At 33.5% G+C, this 23,926-nt stretch overlaps 2 protein-coding genes across 4 annotated transcripts in view; one reads left to right on the forward strand and one right to left on the reverse strand.

The window, feature by feature from the left end:
• Positions 1–7,031: 7,031 nt before the first annotated feature.
• On the reverse strand, positions 7,032–15,834 carry LOC109858935 (calcium/calmodulin-dependent protein kinase type IV-like). Of its 3 annotated transcripts, XM_020436662.1 has the most exons (9): positions 15,732–15,834; positions 15,537–15,645; positions 13,670–13,760; positions 11,826–12,029; positions 11,572–11,713; positions 11,263–11,462; positions 11,023–11,175; positions 8,435–9,054; positions 7,032–8,254 (listed from the first exon to the last, which is right to left on the reverse strand). In XM_020436662.1, the coding sequence occupies exons 2-9, from the start codon at positions 15,568–15,570 to the stop codon at positions 7,788–7,790; spliced, it is 1,911 nt and encodes a 636-aa protein (XP_020292251.1). In that variant the 5' UTR covers positions 15,571–15,645; positions 15,732–15,834; the 3' UTR covers positions 7,032–7,787. The 3 variants fall into 3 exon arrangements, with proteins under 3 accessions (XP_020292251.1, XP_020292248.1, XP_020292250.1); XM_020436659.1 differs by having other exon boundaries at positions 7,032–9,054; XM_020436661.1 differs by lacking the exons at positions 13,670–13,760; positions 15,537–15,645; positions 15,732–15,834 and adding an exon at positions 12,896–12,981 and having other exon boundaries at positions 7,032–9,054.
• Positions 15,835–18,277: 2,443 nt separating this feature from the next.
• LOC109858928 (IWS1-like protein) overlaps positions 18,278–23,926 on the forward strand; it is an 11,832-nt gene continuing 6,183 nt past the window's right edge. Inside the window, exons 1-6 of the mRNA XM_020436646.1 lie at positions 18,278–18,544; positions 18,659–18,791; positions 19,390–21,015; positions 21,262–21,622; positions 21,717–22,006; positions 22,686–22,797. Coding sequence (XP_020292235.1) covers positions 18,532–18,544; positions 18,659–18,791; positions 19,390–21,015; positions 21,262–21,622; positions 21,717–22,006; positions 22,686–22,797 — 2,535 coding nt within the window. The 5' untranslated portion in view covers positions 18,278–18,531. The remainder of the gene's footprint in view (positions 18,545–18,658; positions 18,792–19,389; positions 21,016–21,261; positions 21,623–21,716; positions 22,007–22,685; positions 22,798–23,926) is intronic.

Below are 23,926 nucleotides of genomic sequence, written 5' to 3' on the forward strand. Positions count from 1 at the left end.
TATGTAATATTATTCATCGTAATTAATCATTTTACATATATCATAATATATCACTTTATTGTTTTTGATAGTTATCTCGAGATCGTAATAATGACAATATATTGCGGTAATACAGTATTACATTTTTCATATAACGCAAAATGATAACTCCGCAAGTTATATGTTACACTATATCAAGACAAAAAAAATGTAGAGAACTGTTATTGCTTTTTCTTAATTAAACTTTATGATACGCAAGAGTAAAGATAACGCAATATATAAAAGACGCGATTGCAAGTAGATTTGTGTCTGAGAAGCATAAAACTTATATATATATATATATAATTATATATTAGCTTGTATAATATTTAAAATTTTGCGATGTACTTTTACGACCACGTATATATTAAAGAAATAATATCGTTTTTTGTAATTTTAGTTTATATAAAAATCATTTTTAACGTATATACACATTCGATACATCGAAATATCTTGATTAAGTAAAAATGATTTACGAGATAGAGTTTTGGCAAAACACAAAGGAGAAAAACGTTTTATTTTGTTACATATAGACATTTTATCGAAAAGAATATGTCGTCCATACAAACAAAACGATAAAAAGAAGAATTAATATGTCAATATTAAATAATATAATTGGTTAATGTTGTGTGATTGTGTGTAACGTGAACAATGCAACAGTGATGATATATAAAAAACGTACAAACTACAACTGTACATGTCATCACAGAAGATATAGCAAGCTTCATTGTAAAAACAAACTACAAAAAAATCAATAAAGCATAAATTCTTATATGGGCTCTACACGTGCATTTTAACATCGAAAATGAACATAAAAACTAGTAGAAAATGAACAAAACTAGTAGAATACCGAATGTAGTGTGAACCTTAGCACAAGTAAAAAAAGGATGGACTAAACTCTAAAGTATGCAACGCCTACGATATGTTAGTTAAATTGAAATCTCAACATATATTGTGTGTGTGTGTGGATGTATAGTGCATATATATATATATATATATATATATATATATATATATATATATATATATATATATATATATATATATATATATATATATATATATATTCTGATTCCCCTTCAATAAAATCCATAGGTCTACGATTTGATTCAGCTAAAATCCTGATAAAAAAAAACTAAAGCTATAGGTGAAATCATAATTATATATGCATATATATATATATGCACTATTGCGTATAATTACATAATCGATATTATGTAGTTTCTCCTCATTCTGTGAAATGCTTGAATTTATTTATTATTCGATTCTTTCGTTAATGAGTTTATTATGAGTTTTACGCGCTTTGTTACACACATTATATACATTTAGATACAGATTACATGCCTCGCAACACATAAATAATACAACACGAATGTAATTGGATGTTTTGTGAGATTCCTTTAAGATTTCAATATGATATAAATTTCAATAAAAGATGAATAAACGAGGCATTTTGTCTTTTGTCCACTTATTTGATTGCTTCATGTTTGCTCCAATGTTCTAACTAGTCAAACAAAAATAATTCAAAATACTGTCCGCGAACATATTGCGCGCTGCTTTGTTCTACGACAGAAAGACTTGTTGTGTTGTCCATACACAAAAGCATCTGCGTGCAGTGTACAAGCAAACACACAAACACACACTGTATTTGCAAATAAACAAAAAACCAAATTGTGAATAAAATATTGCGCAGCACGTTATATTATATGTTGTGTTACAGCTAATCTGTATCTAGCTTAAGAAAAATATATCTAATAATGATTTATACTCGTTGAAAATTTAATTAAATAATTTAGGCAATACGAGCAATTATACGGGTTCTTCGTGTATCAATTTCTTTATTCTTCGAAATATATTTTCAATCAAACGTTTCGATCTATTTTTTTTAGATCTTCATCGGTGATTTTTATTAATGCAGGATTAGGAATCAAAGCCGTTGTTGTTCATATCAATTGTGGTGTGGTTGTCCTTACTCAGTGACTCAACTCATACCAGCTACCGAAAGATTGCAGTAACATTGCAGAAATCTTACAGCGAAACATTGTAATATTGCGTGATAGTTGCGAAATATTTCTGCAATGTTACCGCAAGCTTACGGCAACGTTGAAATGTCCGCCTTCAAAAATATTATAATGTAAGACTACAGTAATGTTACAAAGCAATGTATTTGTAATATTGAAAGGCACAAATACGCAAAATGTTTACAATTTAATAGATAAAACTTTAACAATATATAAAGACGTCGAAGAGAGATGAGAACAAACTCGTTGCTATAAATTGGTTGCTATAAGTTCATAATCTTGTTGCACTCGAAACTCACAATCAGATATCTGATCCGAATATAAAAAGATTATGAATTGACGCAAGGACATGACGTTTGTTTTCATGTCTTGAATCTTTATGTTATTGAACTTTATATATTTTCAAAGTTTACGTATTAAAATTTGAAGTATCTTGCATGTTAAAAAAATATGAACAAATCATTGGTTTTATATAAAAATTAGTAAACAATTTTCTTTTGTCCAGTTAATATCGCTATTTTATTTTATTATATATATTGCATTTTACTTTTTATATAATAACAACAGCTTTCTTTCTTTAAATTTTAATTTATTTTTATGTTTGTTTTAAAGATGAATAGATAAAAGAAAGAGAAGTTGACAAGTATAGATTACAATCGAGATATAAAAACGCGTCGAACTTGATAAAAAAATAAAAGTCACTATTGTCTCGGGTTATTTTTTTTTTTTTTTTTTGATATACATTTTGATATTTATACAATTCGCAAATATACATAATACAATATGTATTTATACATATATGTGTATATATATATATATATGTTCGTTAATAGCTATTCAAAATATTTCTGATAATATACTAGAATTAAACATACTATAATGAAACATTGCTAAAACATTTCGGCGAAACATTGTTATCATATGTCTCTAAAACATCTTTGCAATATTACATTGCAACTTGCAATGTTGCAACGTTTCTGAAATATTACTGAAAGCTTCGGTGCTGTATGGGAAGTAACAACATAGTATTAAACAGTTGTTACTTGAGTCACTGAGTAAGGACAACCACACCAATTATGAACAACAACGGCTGATTTGATTCTTAATCCTGCATTTTTTAATGAGAATCATTGATGAAGATCTAAAAAAAATAGATCAAAACGTTTGATTGAAAATATATTTTGAAGAATAAAGAAATTGATACACGAAGAACCTGTATATATAATTGCTCGTATCGCCTAAATTATTTAATTAAAACTATATCTGTCTTTAGATGAAAAATATTCGTCATTAATCGTAAGAGAGCTGTTGAAGAAAATATTCAATTATGTAATAAATAGTTTAATTCCAAAATATAAAGAAGCATTTAACACATTTAAAAAAAATCGTACTACCAATGTTCTCATTATGCAGTAATATGTATTTTTTTATAAAGATAAAAATATAAATTCAAGCTTTTACGAAGTGTTTTTATTTCTATGTCAACTTGTATGTAACTTTTACATGTATTTTCCAAATAGTTACACAGATCAACTATATATACAGAGTGTCCGACAATTACTTCAACATCTTATGTAGAAAAAGTAAAGCTGAGTCGAAAAGTCCTATCCTAGATGGCACATTGGTTCAGAAAAAGTTCGAAAAAAGTCAATAAAAAGAGTTACTTATAAACTCATTGAAAAAAATTCTATGGTATTTAAATTCAGCTAATTTTCCTTCGTGTAAAGTGATTCAAAAAGCTGAACTGCTTAGGAAAACTCTTCGGTAATTCGTGTAGCCAAATGACTATCGATCTTAGACATAAACATTTTACATAAACGCTTTGTTTTTAAAATGTATTATATCAACAAAGAACGAATTGGTGTAACATCTCTCGTGAACAAATAGAAGGAGTAAAATTGAGTCAAAAAGTTTTATACCATTTTGCTAGATTCGCAATAGTTACCGAGATCTTAATTAACAAAGATCAGCGAATAAGCACGCATCGGGCTGTCTTACACGCTTAAGACAGCCCAGTGCGCTTCGCGTGCTTACGGTGTTACCCGTAGCAGCATATATGGGAGGAGCTAATATAACAGAGCATATACTATAACATATACATATTAAAATGTAATTGTGCGAAACGCGCCGGGCTGTCCTACGCGCGTAAGACAGCCCGATGCACGTTTATTCGCGGATCTTTGTTAATTAATATCTCGGTAACTATTGCGAATCTAGCAAAATGTTATAGAACTTATCGACTCAGTTTTACTTCTTCTACCTGTCTACAAGAGATGTTACACCACTTCTAAGACACCCTGTATATATGTTTGTCAATAGCTATTCAGATATAATCACTATACGCCGTGAGGAACATTGTCAAAGCGTTCGGTACTGTAAGAAAAAGCCAGGAACAAAGCAAGAACACTCTGATTACTTCGGAAATAACAATTAAATATCTTTTTATTATAAACAAGATTAATTAAGCAAGAACAGAATTGAATAATAATAAGAGTTTCAAAAAACAGTGTGGTATCGCAAGCAACGTGAACTTCCGACGAACACCCTTAGGAAAAAGAACTACTGGCGGTAATATATTGCGGCAATGGTACGAAAAAATTACTGGCAACATTCTGTGTAATTGCCAGTAATATTTTCAGTGATTCCTGTAATACCTAATAATATTCTTATGTGTGTGATTGTCAGTAATATTTATATTACTGACTTTTTATTTATATGTAATCGGCAGTAGTTCTTTCTCGTAAGGAGACTTCTTCAAAAATCCACCACCTTTTAAATAGACAAACGAACAACACTCGTTCGAGTTATTAAAAACGAAATTGACACGTCATAACCAGTACTTTCATATCCTGACTGGAACAAACCCTTTGTCCTTACTACAAACGCATCTAACGAAACAATCGGAGCAATTCTTAGAAAGAAGACAAAATGTCTTAGAACATATTATATATTGTCAAAGTTTATCTAGTAAATTTGAAGCATTTTGCTTATTTGTGCAATGCATTTCAATATTACAAATACATTGCGTTTCAATATTACAAATACATTGCACTGTAACATTACTGTAATCTTACATTGTAATATTTTTGAAGGCGGGCATTTCAGTGTTGCCGTAAGCTTGAAGTAACATTGCAGAAATATTTTGCAATTACTTCCCAATGTTACAATATTTTAATGTAAGGTTTATGCAATGTTTCTGCATTCTTTCAATGCTGTATGGGTTACAAAGTTATAGAATACGTCCAACAGTCTCAATTACAAAAATATTATTTTTTTCTTGTATTAATTTCAACGTTTATTAAAGAGAAAAAATAATTATATTATATCGAATCGAAGTCTAAACGTGCACCCATTCGTTTTAGAGCTAAAATAGTGTTAACGGCTTTAACCCAACGTTTCTTAATGACGTAACGTTTTAATCGATGCTTCTGAATTGGATTTTCCAAAGCAGCTTCCAGCCAACGATGTTCTAAAAGTTTTCCCGCAGATGGTCTATTCCTATAGTAAGAAAACTAATCAATCTTTTCTTAGTTCGCTATTTTTATCCTAGATAAAATCTGTATTTTTGCAACAAACAAATCTTTGTATATATTCCAAGAATGTTAATTTGTAAAAAATTGTATTAAAGGGTATAATAAAAATTCTTTTTACAATAGTAATATTAAATATAAAACACTAATAAATTTATTTGACAAAAGATATGTGTGTCATATATATGTACATATTAAATTATTAGTATATGGAAAAGCAAATTAAATTTTGTAAGTGTTCTAATTGAAAAATTTCTATATATATATATATATATATGGAGATATATAAAAATATCAATTTGAGGGTGTGCTGATGGTACACGATAACATTCTATTTTATTTAAACTATTTTATTTAAAGATTAATTTAGATGTTTACTTATTTGAATAAAAATTAAGAGATTAGGTTTTCTAATATTCTAATTCGTTATCTATATGTATATATTTTTTATATATTTATATGTAACTTGTATAATAAATTAAAATAAATTAATGGTAAAGGAAGTTTTTTTAAGAGTAAATATTTACTTTTCAAAATAAATTATTTGTAGAAGTTTTAAATGTGTTACTATTTTTTTTTATGTACAAGCGGCGCTACTGTAATATATTTTAATTTTTAATATTCTTTTTGTAAAAAGTATAATTTAAAAAAAGTACAAGAAATGTAAGAATTGTTGTTTACAGAAAAAGCAATTTTATGATATTTCCCACACAGCACAAAACGTTTCAATAACATTGTAATAACGTTGCAAACTCGCAGATTGCAATTTTGCAGAGACATTGAAAAATTATGAAATTGCAAACTTCTAATAGTAATATTGTAGCAACGTTGCGGAAGCATTGCAAAAATATTGCAGCAATATTAAAATCTGGTATGTGTTGTTGTTGTATTTTTATGTAATGTTCATTATATTATTAGTTTTTTTCATGTATACCTTTAAATATATTTAAAACAGAGATATTACACTTCACAGAAATATATATATATATATATATATATATATATCGGAAGTACAATAATAGTTGAAAATATTATCCATCTATCAAAACTATATTACTATAAGATGTATGTTTTCTTTTAGCAGTGACACATTCTATAGTATAAATTCTATAAGTATAAAAAATATAATATTATACATTCAATTTTATATTTACCGAAGTTTTTATTATTGCGATTTACTCTTGTATAAAAAAATCTCACACTCAGTGAGCAGTGTTAGTTTTTCAATATTTGTGATGTTTTTAAACACAATTGATTTCACCATACATTGCTTTGAAGATTAGTAAATTCTTCACTTATCAATTGAATAAACTCGTGAGACAATGTAACTAGATTCTTCAGGCAAATGCAAGCACAAGAGATGTTTGTATATTTCATTCTTTATTGAAAACCAAAAAATTACAAGTACATTATAATTTTTACCTAAAAATTTTTATTGTAAAAATTATAATGTTATTAATAATTTTGATGTGTGTAACGCTTCAACAATTTAAAAAATATTTAACAGAACGATGGCTCTTAGAAGCAGACACAGATGTAGAGGTGCAAATTTTGACTTTGTTTATTATAAAAGTAAAAAAAGTAGAACGTTTTCCACAGGTCGAAAACTTTTTACTTTTATAATAAACAAAGTCAAAATTTGCACCTCTACATCCGTGTCTGCTTCTAAGAGCCATCGTTCTGTTAAATATTTTATAATGTTATTGTAATTGTAAGTTTTTAGTTTTCAATAAAAAATATTAAACCGCACAAACATCCTGTGTTTTGTTCGCATCTACACAAATATCCAGTTTTGCTTTATATACTTATGTGTGTGTAATATTGTTGCAAATAAATTACATCGCAATATTGCTGTGATGTTGCACTGCGAGATCTCTGTGAGGGTGAACGTTTCAACGTCGCAACAATATTACACAACGTTGCTACAACATTGCGATCTTACAATGCAATATGTCTCTGCAATGTTTCCGCAATCTGCGTCGGTGCTGTATGGGTTCAGCGTAATAAAAAAATTTTCAAGTTTGCAAGGTTAATTCTTATCGATCCTTTTTTTTTAATTCTGCTTTTTTTCTATAGTGGTTTGCGTGTTTGTGACCGATCGACGATTTTTTGCATTTTGCATTTGAAAAATTCAAGCATTGTAACAATATATAAACGACGCGATTTTAACGATACATATATGACGTAACAACGGACGACGCGATCGAAAGTTTGCTTCCTACTGTTTCGATTGGAAGTATTCCGCCAACGAGTTCATCGTCTTCCTGGCGACCGTGTCGGATTGGCTGCACCAATCCAGACTCACAGACTTTCTTCCGGCACTATCGCGGGACGACGGGGTGACTTCCTCCCATTCGCCCAGCAAATGTAACAACAAGTCCTTAGCACTTCCCGGCTCGTCGAGGTTCAGATTTTTGTGCAGATTCCGCAGATTCGATATACGCGGCACATCTCTGCTGGTCTCGCCAAAAGACCGTTTCACTCGCGACCGCCGCCACGGTGGCGTCAAGTCCATTTTCTTGTCCTCCTTTTCTTTAAGAAGAGATGACGGCTGAATGGTTTTTTTCTTCATCCTCTCGTCGAAATTAAACTCCTCCCTCATTTCATCGGCGATCGTTTGTTCAAGGGAATACTTGCGGCCCCTCTCGGATGTCTCGCTGTCGCTGATGCTGGTTCGCCTCAGAGCTACAAACAGGTTTTCGGGATTTACGTCGACATTATATCGATCAAAACTTCGGCTACTGTGAAAGGTCGTCCCATTCAACTTTCGTTGCCGGGTCATACGCGACAATTTTTCCGTGATCTCATTGGTCTCTTGATTGCTGCGAGTCACGGTCACTGTTACGTTATTCTTCGAGTACGTACCGCGATTGTTCCCAACGTCGCCCGGTCTCTTGATGGAACGTTGTAACGACGTTTCTGTTGCGTTCATCTCAGTATCTTCCTCAGTCGATCGCAGAGCAATCGTGCGCAAATGTTCGGACAGTCTGATAATCTCTTCGGCCAGAGCGATTTGACTAGCGGGATCGCGACGGTTCTGTGTTGTACCCTCGGAGGCTCTTCTCTCCCAGGACAAGCTGATACTTGGCACGGATAATAGGTGACCGGAACTCTCGACTCTGTCCATCATCTTCTCCGATTGCGTGCTGCCGCTACAAAGACTGTCGCAAGGAGAAGGACTTTGAGCTCGCAAGGACACCTCGTCATGATCGTGAAGCGAATTTTTCGGCAAAGTCTGATACGAATCGATCGTATACGGACTGTCCGGATGTTCCCGCCAACGTTCGACGAACAATCTGAGATTATCTTTCGCTACGTCCAGTTCCTCCTTGCTGTTATCGATATCTACGACAGGACGATTTTCGATTAGGGCTGTTCGTTCGGTTGCTGCGAGTTCCGCGACTTCCTTCTCACTTCTGACAGTCTTGTTCGTCTTCCGTATCAGCCATGGGTGCTCCCGACATTGCGACGCCGTCATTCGCTTTCTGAAATATTCGAAAGATTCACTCGTCGAGAAGGATCGTGCTCTCTATAATGCTCTCACAGCTCAATAATGCGTTTTCTGTATCCATATCGTGCGTAGAGATACGTAAAGGTTTGTTTCTGTGTTCTCGAGATAATAAGAATTTAAAAGATTATACACAAAAGAGCGTGTGTGCCAAAACATCATACGTGTATGCGTTACATGCGTCTTTTTCCGTATATACAAACAATTTAATGAGAAATTAATCGACAACGGTATACAGATGCCGTGCTCCCGCACTTCTTGTCTCGCTCGACGTTCAGACGTTTTCAAGGCAATAATGTCAAAATTAAATTATTGTGTGTTTTGTATGTTTAATAAGGCAGGGCACCGATAGCACAGATTTTTTTTGCGCAGATCAACGGTTGCACAGATCCCGTTTGCACAGAAAACTTTTCTACAGATCCCGATTACACATAGTCGTTATTATTACATTTGCGAAGTAAATATTTCGTTTATATCACACACTATAGTACATANGTGGGCGGGGNANGGGCTCCGCCCCTCCCCCTGCACCCCCTCCCCCCGAAAACTCTAACCTAAACTAACCTATAATATGTCTATGCAATCGGGATCTGTACAAAAGTTTTCTGTGCAAACGGGAATCTAGGCAAACGGGATCTGTGCAACCGTCAATCTGTACTAAAGAAATCTTGGCTATCGGGATCCTCCCGTTTAATAATACAGAATTATTTCTTCTGCAACCTGTGCCGGATTGATTTGTCAATCTAGATTGTTTTAAAATTAAAACAATAATTGAAAGAAAGTGCAGAAATAAGCGCAAATTGTGCATGTGTGTAAACCATACGCACACCCTCTCAATAAGTAGAAAAGGATACTTAACGGTATTCAAGAGAAATATAACAAAAAAATTGTTACAAAAACGGGATAAAAAATATATATATGGGGCATTCTTTGTCAAATCGGTCGCTCCCTCTGTCCACAAATTGGAGCAACCGAAAAATTTGTTTTTAAGCTTTAAATTTTAGGTATATATATGTATACCCAGATAGCCAACTGAGTGCAAAGTTGTTGGCAACTTGCCACAAATATTGCTCATATGTTTTCAGCAATGTAACAAAAGGGTGTATCTTCTTTTCGGTATGTTCTTGCCAGCAACAGTTTTCAAAATATAATAACAGCAAGTTCTCGACAACTCATCGGCAATAAACTTATATTATTTTTCTCAACTTGTGAATAAAAATTATTGCTTATATATTGCTCACATATTGCTGACTCATATGTCCTAAACATTGGCTACAATAATTGATTGATAAATAAAACTCAGCATATTGATACTGAATTGACAAAAACATTTTCGTTGCGTTAAATAAAAAACAACACGACAGCAATTGGCCAGCAACTTAATCTATACAATGATTTGCTTTATATTGAGTTTTCACATTCGGCTATCTGGGTAGTTTTATTTCCATCGTGGTTTTTTGAAAAATCAAAAATAGCGGAAAAATTAATTCAAAATAGCGACCGAAGTCTGCGAAAAACGATTTAAGAATGGTGGAAATAAAACTACATATATATATGCCTAAAATTTAAGCTCAAAAAAACAAATTTTTCGGTTGCTCCAATTTTTGGCCGATTTGACAAAGAATGTCATATATATAACGAGAAAAAAAAAATTTAACATAAAGAAGAGGGAAAGAGAGAATTTCTGTGTTATGTGAAAAGGATGTACAGACGGCGTCATTAATTCGAAGAATAGGCGCGGGGATCGGAGGGCAAGCGGGGCGGTTGCTCGTAGCGCCAACGGGCGCCGTACTAACTAACTAGTAGCAATCCGGGTGTCCACAACTGGACACCCGATTTTGGGACTAATGGATATTTGGATCAACTGGACTTTTTATGTGATTCCCGCGCCTATTCTTCGAATTAATGACGCCGTCTGTACGTGTACATACAAAACTGTACTTACTCTTTGTCCTTTACCAATAGGCATCTAATAAAATCCTTCGCGTCGTCGGAAATGTCGGCGAAAGCTTCGTGATCAAAATCGTACTTTGCAATAGTTACATTAGCCATCGTTTCGATATCCGTATCGCCCATAAACGGTGACAAACCGGACAATCTATATAAATGATATGTACGTGTAAAATTGTGCGCACGCGATTCTTGACGTTGTTTTTTGTTTTAGAATATATAGAGCCACACTTACAAGACGTAACAAATTACACCTATGCTCCACAAATCGGTACCAAAACCAATCTGATCGAAGTTCACGACTTCCGGGGCAACAAATTCGGGTGTACCAAATAAAACTTGGAGCTTCTTGTTCGGATCGTATTCCCTCGCTAGACCGAAATCTATGATTTTGATTCTGTTACCTTCTTTCGTTAGACACAGAATATTCTCAGGCTGTATGCGTGTAACAAAATATATATGTGAATTTGTTCAATAAATTAATATAATAAAAACTTTAGAGAGAGATGTAAAACGAGATCAAAAAACAATTTGACCGACTCACTTTTAGGTCAAGATGTAAGATATCTTGACCGTGCATGAATTCTATTCCTTCGCATATCTGTCGCATAAATACGGCGCAGCTACGTTCCGTCAGTACAAAATCATCGTCTATCACTCTCTCAAAGAGCTCGCCGCCGTCGATCCTTAAATGATGGAAATATTAAGATAATCTTGCAGCGCGAGATTTTTTCTAATCGCGTATAATGTCTCCTTATGTGTGCTTGCCAATTGCGCGCGCGCGCGCGAGAAACGTACAATTCTAGAATAACATATATGTGTTTTCCTGCGTCTATAGCGTCGTAAAGCTGAATCAATCGTGGATGCTGTAAGCGCCGCATGATTTCGACTTCTCTCTGCACAGTTCGTCTGTCTTCTTTCTTCGAGATGTTCACCACTTTTGCCGCGAGCATCAAACCGCTCACTTTTTCCCTGCATCGATAAACAATGCCAAATTTTCCCCTAAAACGGATAGAAAAACCGGGATCAATTTAAAAACAAAAAAAATGTAGAAATGTTCATTTACTCCATGCCGCTCGATGTTATTCTGAGTTTAACAATTTATTAAATTAAATAAACAATGTTTATAAAGAAAGAGAGAGAGAGAAAAAGTTTTAGTGAACTGTATAATACGTTAAAATTATTAAGTAAATTACGGTATTTTAAATTATATTTTTAATTACCATATAAATATCTTAATTACGATATTTTTTTAATTACTATATAAAAATACAAAAGATTTTTTGCCATTTATTAAAATGTTAACAACCTTGTGTACGTTATATAAAATTGAAGCGCGATCTTTGAAAGACGCAGAGAATTCTTGAGTAACAAGAAGCTGCGCGTAAAATTGATAAAAACCGAAAGCTCTGCCAAAGCTGTATATTGGCGTCCCTGGCTAATAATGCTGCCGAGGTACAACATAGTTGTCACAAAGCCAAGTGAATCATTCAGTTAGCAAAGATATCTACAGGTAGTTAATATATACATACATACATATATATATATATATATAAAATAGTTATTATACGTATAGTTATAATATATAAATTAAAGTTAGTGATTTTTTTAACAAGTTTAAAGTTTTTCTCAATTTTTCGGAAAACGTTTTTTCTCATTTTTTCTCATTATTATAAAACTTTTGATGTCGGAAGCATTTTAATACTATCACTTATTTGACATTTGACTATCACTATTTATTTTAATTATTTTCGTAATCTGTTGTTTTTTTTATATATTTTTTATATTTTTTATATATATTTTTACATAAAAATTTGATCAAAATAATGGTATAAACAATTTCATTGAACAATTTTTCATTGATAAACCTTTTGATACACTGACGAGTTCACTGGCGTTCAAGAACGTTGGTGAGCACGAACAGAACATCGTGGGGAATGTCGATTTGACGTTCGTACGTTACTTGCGTACAAAGTCGGGAGTGATACAGATTATTTATAGACATATCGAGGCCTTGATTGTTTGAGAAAATAGAGACACACATGTGTTTATCAACAGCGTGCATGTTTCTTGATTTTATCAGTTTCGCGCTGTATTCCGCATTTTGTGCACTTATATGTGAATGCATCGAATGCTGAAAATTAGTGAGAATTAACAAACAGTCCGCTATTTCGGTTGTTATCATTATATGTATATATGCAGCATCATTATATATATGGACCGTTTATTTTGAAAGTGGTGTAAGTCCATTTTTGAAAAAAAATGAAATATCACGTAATTCATGCTTAATTTAATGTAAATTTTATACATATAATGATAACAACCAAAATAGCGAATTGTTTGTTAATTCAGCAGTCGATGCATTCACTATACACATGCAGTTAAATCTGAATTTTTAAGGATAAAAGTATCGCGAATAAAATTAAAAAAATTAAACAGAAATAAAAACAAAAACATTTTCTTGAAATTAATATAACTTTTGCAAATTAAAAAACTTCCAGAAAGTTCTTCGACAACGCGTCTGTCATAATCATATCGAGATTAATTGGAGGCAATTACACGTGTCGATCGACACGTTATTGGCACGATGCTTCAATTCGGCGTCTATATGCGGTCGCTGATCGACAGATTTAATCACTCACCGTCCCAACTCTGCCTGGATGTCATAATCGTCTTTGAACTCGACATCTCGACGGATCGTCACGTCTCTATAAGGGAAGCTGGGTTCAATCTCTGTGAAAACATCAAAATGCAATTGTCAATATATATAGGAGTATCAGAATTCACGAACATCTGTAAAGCGTAGCGGATCATCGAATTAAAACATTTTTCTTTATTTCAACGCTCAAAAATACCATCCAACTTTGAATTGTTTCGTTTATTTTCTATAGTATTACATTTTTTTAAATTTATTTTCAATTTTTGGAAAAATATATCAAATATATATGTACATATATATTTTTTCTTTCTATTACTGATCTGTTTATCTTTAAAGTTCGTATATTATAAAATGCAAGATGTAATTTATATTTTTCCTATTTCCAACGCTTTTGTTATTTTATTACTTTGATTATTGCATATTTGTTTTATGTGCTCTAAAACCTGAAAACAACTTATTAGAGAAAACAGACCACGAATAGAAGACAAAGATTTGAAGGTGTGAAGCAATCTGCTTAAAATTTAAGAAAATCGACATGGATTGAAGAAAGAAAAAATTTCATCATCACATACACGCGTGTTCACACTGCGTCTTACTTTTGCGATTATCATTCTTTCTTATATTATTTCTAACGCGACTGATGAAAACTCAACTTGGAGCATGAAACGTTTCGCACCATTTCATCCCGGTAAAAAATTTTTCATATATAAACTTATACACAAATTAAAATAATTATATCTAATTATGCAAATTTATATGTGTGTGTGTGTGTGCCGAATATGTCCATACAATTTTATACACGGAGAATTTCTTTTTTCAAGAGAATGGCTTCAGAGATATTAAATATCAAATTACAAAATAACTCTATTAGTATCATGTTAGATACAAAAAAATTATATAAAACTATATTTTTACTATATTTTTAAAAAAGTTTTGATATATAATCATATATACTTATACACAAATTAAAATTATTATTTAATAATCAATGTTTAAAATTAACGGCCATACAGAGCCAGTGCAGGATGTTGTGCAATAATTAAAAATTTTTTAATTTATTTAATTATTGCACAACATCCTGCACTGGCTCTGTATGGCCGTTAATTTTAAACATTGATTATTAAATTTTGTTGAGAGCCTGAGGTGATTCCTCAATACTTCTATGTAAAATTATTATATCTAATTATGCAAATTTATATGTGCCGAATATGTCCATACAATTTTATACATGGAAAATTTTTTACCGAGATGTACGCACTTTTCTTATGAGAATACATATATTATATAACTGATTTTCTTCTTTCTTCCATTTTTGGCTCGAGATTAAGACATATTATTATTTATATTGTTTGAAAAAAAACCTTTCACATCGATCTCCTCTTCGACTTTATTTACTTCGATGTAAGATACAAGGAAGTGAAGTTATTTCGATTTCTAAATTTCGGCGCCATAAATAGCCGAAAATAGCCTCTACATTTTATTACAGGCAATTGAGGGCGTGTATAATCCATGTAAAAACGTATTATACGCGTGCGTAATTAAATTCGAATACTGAGCTATCGAGAAAATTTTGATTTTATATTCGTGACGGATACTTAAAAAACGTAATACTTATCTGCGGTAACAGACTGTGCGATGAAACAAGCGCTTTTTCACGCGCGCACCAAAATGTGTTTACAAATTTTTTATATTATTTCACTTTACTAAATAATTATTTCTTGCACTATTTTATTCAAACGCATTGCGCTACAACAAACGTCCCCATTCCATTCTTCGATATGCTTCTAATTTTTTTGATCAAAATTCTTCATGATCTCTTTTTTTCGATGAGAATCTTTTTCTTGTCTTACCTCCCACTGGATCCGATTCGTCCACGCGGATCATGTTCCTCGAGCGATTTTACAAATCGCCGCCACCGCTACCTCCGCCCCGCCGTTCTTTCAAAAAACTTTTCAACAACTAGAAACAACAGAAATGCGCGATGTATTTTGTAATTTTATGGGAGAGAAAAAAATTGAGGATTGACGCGCCGACGCCGCACTCACGCGCAATTTCTCGTTGAATCTGTCGTGAGCTACGAGCAATTATAGACTATCTCGACACACGGATGTGTTTTGGTGACCGAGACGATGCTGCCTGCTATATTTCTTCTTCTTCTTCTTCTTCTTCTTCATCTCCGGCTCGGACGGATTTAGATTTTCGGCGGACGCGCCGCGGATTCTGCCGCTCGATCACGTGATCGGTAATCTCAACAAATCCGAGGCGGAAGTAAAATAGCTACGCTGTTACACCTCTCGTCTCTCCTTTTTTTGCTCGTTTTCTTTTCTTTCTTTCTCTGTTTCTTGCACGCATCCTTTTTTTTTTATGTTTCTACTCTTATCTTTTTTTCCCTTTTTATGAATAAGATATATGTATATAGAAATGATAAACGATTGACATCCCAACCCTAATAAGCACATTTGTGAAAATATTGCACAAAAATGGCATCACGAATGGCGACGATTTTGCAACGATTGCACTAAGATGATTCGCCGTAACGCAACAGTTTTGTCGAAATAAAATTTTGTCAATAATATTTGTCAAAAATTGCGAAAAAGTCGTTACGCATTTTCACAGTATATATCTCCAATAGGCAAATTGTGAAAAATAATTGCACAAATATGACATCGTGAGTGACAACAATTTCTTGCATTTCTTCATACGCAATCATATTTCTACATATTTGAAACATCACATAGCTGAATTTCTTTTCTCAATTATTGGACAATTTCTTTGTGAAATTAATTTTGCAAATATACCGCTAAGATGATTCGCCATATCGTTATTCTTTTGCCGAAATAGTATTAGGTCTACCGGAAAGTTCTGTCCGTTTTTGGAATAAAACAAAATACAAATTTTTCTTACCGTCAATAAACTTTATTAAATAATATAATTGCCATTATTATTAATGATTTCTTGCCAGCGTGAGGGCAATTTGTATATCCCATTTTTGAAAAATTAAGAAAAATTTGTATTTTGTTTTATTCCAAAAACGGACAGAACTTTCCGGTAGATCTAATATTTTGGAAAGTAATTTTGCAAACAACTACAAATATTTCAGAAAAGATCAATGTTTTTGGATCTATTTTCTAAAATATGTCTGTATAATTGCAAATTACAATTTTAGTGCAAGATTTCGTCACATAATTTTGTAAATGGTTTTCTATCAGGGAATAATCTCATGTTGCTTTGATCTAAAGTTCATATAGAAATTCACAAAGAGTTCAGCAATGCATAAGATATATTCAAAATGAATTTATTTTATATCCAGAATATATTACGGTGATGTATAAAAAAATACCAATGGCACATTGTCTTGTAAGAGGGAAAAAAATAAACCGAGATTTCACTCGTATTAATCTTTGGAGGATTGATTCAGTTCTCCGATCAACTGATTACTTCGATAAAAGGTACCGAAGGCTCCGGAAAGAATCCTAAGGTGATAGTGGAATTTAAACTCAAGAGACCACATATTTGGTCAGCCACTTCATTGCACTTACAAAAAAACCTCACAAAATTCCTCGGAAAATTCTGATTTTGATGAAACTTTGCACACATGTAAGAGGGATCAATAGATGAATATTGACATATTCCGTTGCGGCCCAAAACCGATTTTAAGGGGTTAAAATCATCCCTTACATATATGTATACCGTCTTTTCACATTTTTCAATTTATCTCGAAAAATATCAAAGATATCAAAAAAAGTTTCATACAAAAGTTTCATTTAAAAAAGTCTTCTATTTTACCGTATTAATAAATGTTTTTAAAAAATAAAAATTTTTAAAACATTTATTAATATGGTTAAATAAAAAACTTTTTAAAATAAAACTTTTGTGTGTAAAACATTTTTTGATATCTCCAATACCTTTCGAGATAAATTGAAAAAAGTGAAAAGTCGGTATATATATATGTATATATATATATATATATATATAAGAGGTGATTTCATCCCTTAAAACCGTTTTTGTCCTCACCAGATGTCCGCGCCTCGGCTTCTCCTGGCGCCTCCGACCCTAGGGAGCGGCGCTGTAAACCCTGAGGTGTTGAGTTGTCTGAACACACCCAAAGTATACTCGGATAAGAAATCGGAACATAAGGCTGAATTCTCATGCAGACACCGGCGCTTTGACACCGAGCGTTGACTGGTGAAAAGCGGATGGTGAGGGTAAATGGCAGCTCTAATTTACCCTCACCACCTGCTTTTCACCAATCAACGTTCGGTGTCAAAGCGCCGTGTCTGCATGAGAATCCAGCCTAAGATCTGTTCTTTTTTCATACTTGGCTGCACTAGTTCACTAGGGCTGCGGTCCGTTTCACGCTTAAGCGCACATTTATCTATAGTATACGTGACATATACTATAGATAAATGCGAGATTAAGCGTGAAACGGACTGCAGCCTAGTCTATCTTTTTTTATCTATATTAAAAGGAAAAGTATGGAAAAAGAACAGACCTATAGTCTCGTTTGGTATTGCGGGGGTACGTTCCCAAATCCTAATCTTTAGGAATCAAAACTACAGTACATGTCACGTGAAATATAGCATTTTAGTAACTCAGTTAAGATTTTGGAACGTAGAACCATGTATTTGATGTATAAAACAATTAAAAGGAAACAAAGTTGAGCGAATGTGCAGAGTTATTAATAATTTGTGGTGCATATATTAATATCAAAGAAGTGTAAACATATTGTTTTCGTACAAGTGAACTATTTTAAGTGTTGGACGTTTTATTCGTATATACATTAGTGAACAATTGACGCAATATATATCATCAATATATCAAATCTTTCAATGCACTGTTGATACCATGGGGTTTGAAGGTAAAAAATTAATGATTAATTAAGAAAATATTGTTTTTTTTTTTTCTATTTGGTTATTCGTTAAATAATATTGTGTCTCTATATTTTCTAATACATTGTTTTTCTATTTTCAAGATGAAAGAAGTGATTCAGAAGAAGAACACGATAAGTCCAGAAGCGCATCTCCAGATGCACAAAGATCAGACAGTGATGTAGCAGAAAGCAAGTCAAAATCTAATTCTGCCAGTCCTAAATCTTCACCTGCCAGGTTAGATACACACATCAAACATATAATACATATGTACATATATATATATATATATGTATAGAGTGCACTATATTGTACGGTTCCAAGGGAAGTATTTCTCAGAAATTTCTCCTCCAGCTGTATCTACTACTGCGCGTCATTCTTCTTCAATCTTATGCTGCTGACAGAGATCAAAGGAGAACGGCATGGTAGTAGGAACAGCCAGAAGAGAAATTTCTGAACAAAGACTTCCCTTGGAGCCGCACAATATGGTATACTCTTCTGTACATACATACATATAAGATAGTTGAATTATATAACATTTCTAAATTTAACTATATACATTCTTCAAAGTTACTTATATTAAAACATTAAAATTTACAATACTTTCCAATTAGTGACATAAGTCTACACATAGGAGTCTTTCTGTCCTTGTTCAATATTCAATGAAAAACAGACAGAGTGATCCTTGTGTCAACTTGTTGCTAAAATTGGAAGGCATCAAAATTTAATAGATTTACATACGATGCCAAGTATGCCAAATGTATGTTGTGATTTAGTTTTGTTAAAACTGAATTTTCTAAAATCATTTATTTTTTTACTCATTTAAATGTTTTAGGTCCAATTTGTCATCTCCTATACGAGATAGATCGCCAGCTTCTGTTCATTCCAATGTGAGCTCTAGAAAATCTTATTCTAAATCACGATCTGGATCGCCATCGCCAAGCAGATCTGGTTTGCTATCAAATATCAGAAAAAGTGCATCAAGATCACGTTCTAAATCCCGTTCTCCAGAGCCCGTGGAGATAAGTGAAAGAAATGCTTCTCAATCGCCAACTCATTCGCATCGTTCTGCAAAATCAGGCTCAAGATCCCGAACTTCCTCTCGAGCATCGTCCAGAAGTTCTCGAGCAGGATCTAGGAATAACTCGCGTTCTAGATCTAGATCTACTTCGGCAAAACCAAGTCCGTCTAAATCTGTTTCACCAAAAGCAAATTTTCGATCATTGTCTAGATCTCCTTCTCCTCAAGATAATCCTAAATCGCGATCTCCTTCAAGATCGCGTTCTCGTTCTGGCTCCCCGAAAGCATCTGTTCATTCACGTTCCCGATCAAGCACTCCTAAGTCTTTCCACACAAGATCTAGATCTAGATCAAGATCGGGATCAGCTAGTTTAAAAGAAGTTAAAGCTGACTCGAGATCGAGATCAAGATCTCCATCTGGATCGAAGAAAGGTTCTCGTTCACTATCAGCATCGCCAACTCGATCTCCAGTAACTACTAGACAATCACGTTCAAGATCAAAGTCACGCTCAGTAAACGGTTCCAGAGAAGGTTCCCCGAATTTAAAAAAAAAATCGCGTTCTAGATCCCGTTCCAGATCTCGTTCCAATTCGGCGAATAGACAGTCGAGGTCAAGATCTAAGTCAAGGTCAAGATCTGTTTCTGGATCTAGAAAACATTCTAGATCGCGTTCTAAATCCAGATCTTTATCGGGTTCGAGAAAAGATTCACGTTCAAGGTCGCGATCGGGATCGCACAAATCCGGATCAAGATGTCGATCGAGATCGATGTCGGGATCACGTAAAGGTTCTGTATCGCCGACACATTCGGAAAGAAATTCAAGATCCATATCCAGAGGAAGTTCGCGAGCTTCCAGCAAATCTAAATCAAGATCCCGTTCTGGATCAAGAGCTTCGCGTTCAAGGTCGCGTTCGCGGTCGCGTTCACAATCCGGATCCAGAAAATCAAGATCGAGATCAAAATCAAGATCGAGATCAAAATCAAGATCGAGATCTCGTTCAAGATCACACTCAGGCTCGAGATCGCGCTCAAGATCAAAGTCAAGATCAAAATCAAGATCTAGGTCACGGTCGAAGTCACGTTCCAAATCGCGTTCGAGATCACGATCCGGTTCGGGAGTCAGACATTCGTCCCGTTCCAAGTCCCGATCTAGATCTCGATCCAAGTCCAGATCCAGATCCAGACAATCAAGAAGTCCTAGCAGAGATTCGGATGGGAAAATCAAAAAACGAAACAAAGTGTTGTCGGATTCTGAAGACGAGACGGTTGAAAATAAAGCGAAGAAACGAGCAAAACACGATATATCAGATTCCGAGCACGAGGACGAAGAGAAGAAGAAAAAAGATGATAATGCACAGGAAGAGGAAGAGAAACAAGAAGGCGTTAATGAGCAACAGGACAATGAGGATTCTGACGACGGCATAGTCACCGGTGGCGGAATGTAAGTAATTATTTATTTACAAACTAGAATTAATTACTAATATATACTATATTATAATATATGCTATCCAGGAGCAACAGATATTTGTAAGTAATAAAACGTCTGCGTAGAAAAAAAGAAAAGAAAAACTTTCTATCTGAAAAATTTATAGAAAATATTCACATAGACAATATATCTGTCTAATTTTATACGTAGAAAAAAAATTATACATAAATAATGCTCATTTTTTAAAATGAATATTTTCAGGGACGATTCGATGTCCGATTTTGATCGCATGTTGGCGCGAAAGAAAGAAGAACAATCACGTCGACGCAAACGAAAGGACATCGATATTATTAACGATAACGACGATATTATAGCACAGTTGTTATCGGACATGAAAAATGCGGCCGAGGAAGATAGAAAGTTGAATCAGGAAAACAAACCCGCAACAAACAAAATCGCCATGTTGTCCAAAGTGTTGTCGCAATTAAAGAAGCACGATTTACAACTTGCCTTTTTGGAACATAACGTGCTGTCGGTTCTTACCGATTGGTTGGCGCCTATGCCCGATCGTTCGTTGCCATCTCTCAAGATTAGAGACAATCTTTTAAAACTATTGTGGGAGGCAAGATTATATTTGAGAAATTTTTTCTATCGCGCTGATAAAAATTTATACGTTATTGATTTTATACAAGTTGTGTTTTTTTTTTTATTTGCAGTTTCCGAGGATTGATCAGGCATCGTTAAAACAATCCGGTATTGGGAAAGCCGTGATGTATCTTTATAAACATCCGAAAGAAACGAAAGAGAACAAAGAGCGCGCTGGAAAATTGATCAATGAGTGGGCTCGGCCGATTTTTAATTTATCAGCCGATTTTAAAGCTCTGTCGAAGGAAGAGAGAATGCAAAGAGATTTGGAGCAAACGCCTCAGAAGAGAAGGAAGACCGAGGACGGAGGATCTTTTCAAAAATCACAGGATATTAATAAGGCCTTGAAAGGAGACGCCAAGTAATATAATTAATAAAATTTATAATAGATTTTTGATTAACCCTTCAGTGACAGACATAAAAAATGACCTGCGAGTTGTTCAGACTGAATCCGGGAGATCCATGCGATTTTTAAGTTCGAATATATCTCCGTAAAAAATCAATATTTTTTCAATTTCTCTCTTTTTTTTTTTTAATTGAAACGTTAAACGATTTTGCGTCGATAAAAAAAAAACAGATTAAAAACTTCTTTTAGTAGTTTTAAAAAAAAAAACGTTTGAAACGTTTTCTGCGCGTCCCATTGTCTAATAAATTGTTATAAATTTACATACATTTTGATAGAATTATGAACAAACAATTTTTTTTAATATGTTAGAAGTGCGCAAACTGAAAAAAATTACTTACTTTTCGAAATACCAACGTCTTGTTCCAGACTTGGGTCTCTCAGATTCTTTTTGCGCTTCAAAATTCAAACTTCGCAAAGCTATTAAACAAAAGACGCTGTCAACAACTTCTACCATTGTCTAAGGCCTTGAAGTTTTCTTTTTTGGTCTTCATATATGTCGCGCTAAATTAATAGCAGAGACACCAGTTTAAAACTTTTGGATGAGTCTCGGAAATCCATATCTGGCACTAAAGAGTTGATACTGGATTGTTATTCTAAAAGGATTAATATTCTAAATTTTGTATTATATTTCTAGACCTTTAAGGCCAGGAGATCCTGGATGGGTGGGAAGAGCCAGAGTCCCTAGACCGTCTAATAAAGATTATGTTATACGACCTGACTGGAAATCAGACATTGACATCAGTCGGGTAAGTGCTTTTTTTTTTATTTTAGGACTCGATTCGACCAGACAATAATCAGCGTTTATTTGCAATATTTTAAAATATTGCACAGAATCGCGGGATAGGCGCGGGGATCGGAGGGCTTGTTGGCGAGCAACCGCTCCGCTTGCTCTCCGATCCCTCCGCGCCTATTCCGCGATTCAACGACGCGCTGTGTACCATAAAAAGTATCGGTACCGCAAAAAAATCTCGAAAACTAGGCGCATTTTACAAAAAAAGTGTTTCAGATTAAAGTTGTTTAGAATTTTTAAGAATCTATTTACTAGTTTTATATTAGTTTGACCTTGAATGATATCGCCAAGGTCGGGACAAGGTTATTTTGAATTTTTTTTTAAATAAAACACTATTTTTTATCGCAGATTCTTAAGTTAGCTTAATTTAAGAGCTTTCCAAAACAATAAAGTTTTATTTTTATTAAGTAATTTTTGACTTATGACTATTGAATGTTGGAGTATCGCCGGTACCAGCATTGTTTAGTGACGTTGTCGTTCATTTTGAATGTTGCTTTAGTCAAAAAAAAAAAAACTATGTTGAAGAGGAAGTCAGGTTCTTTGTCAATTCTCTGCATCGTGAGCTCACAAAATTCGTTTTGAGAATCGAAATCATCTTTGTAGACAAAATACCGGCGGTACTCTGATATTCAACCTTCATGACTCAAAAAGCACTTAATGAAGATAAACTTTATTACAGTGTGTTGGGGAGAGCTCTTGAATTAAGCTATGAGAATCTGCAATGAAAAATAGAGTTCCGTTTAAAAAAAATTAATGTAACCTTGACCTTGGCAGCGCCGTTTAAAGTCACACTGATACAATCAGTAAATAGATCCTTTTAAACTCTACAACTTTTATCTGAAGCACTTTTTCGTAAACTGCTTAGTTTTTTAGATTTTTCTCGCGATATCGGTACTTTTTATACATCCTATATATACATATATGCAAAATAAATAAGTAAACAAATAAAGTATCTATATATGTATATGTCCTATATATACATATATATATATGTATATATCACACACACACACACACACACACACACACACACACACACACACACACACACACACACACACACACACACACACACACACACACAC

The sequence above is a fragment of the Pseudomyrmex gracilis genome, unplaced genomic scaffold (assembly GCF_002006095.1).
Source record: "Pseudomyrmex gracilis isolate BER0280 unplaced genomic scaffold, ASM200609v1 scaffold_230, whole genome shotgun sequence".
Lineage (NCBI taxonomy): Eukaryota > Metazoa > Arthropoda > Insecta > Hymenoptera > Formicidae > Pseudomyrmex > Pseudomyrmex gracilis.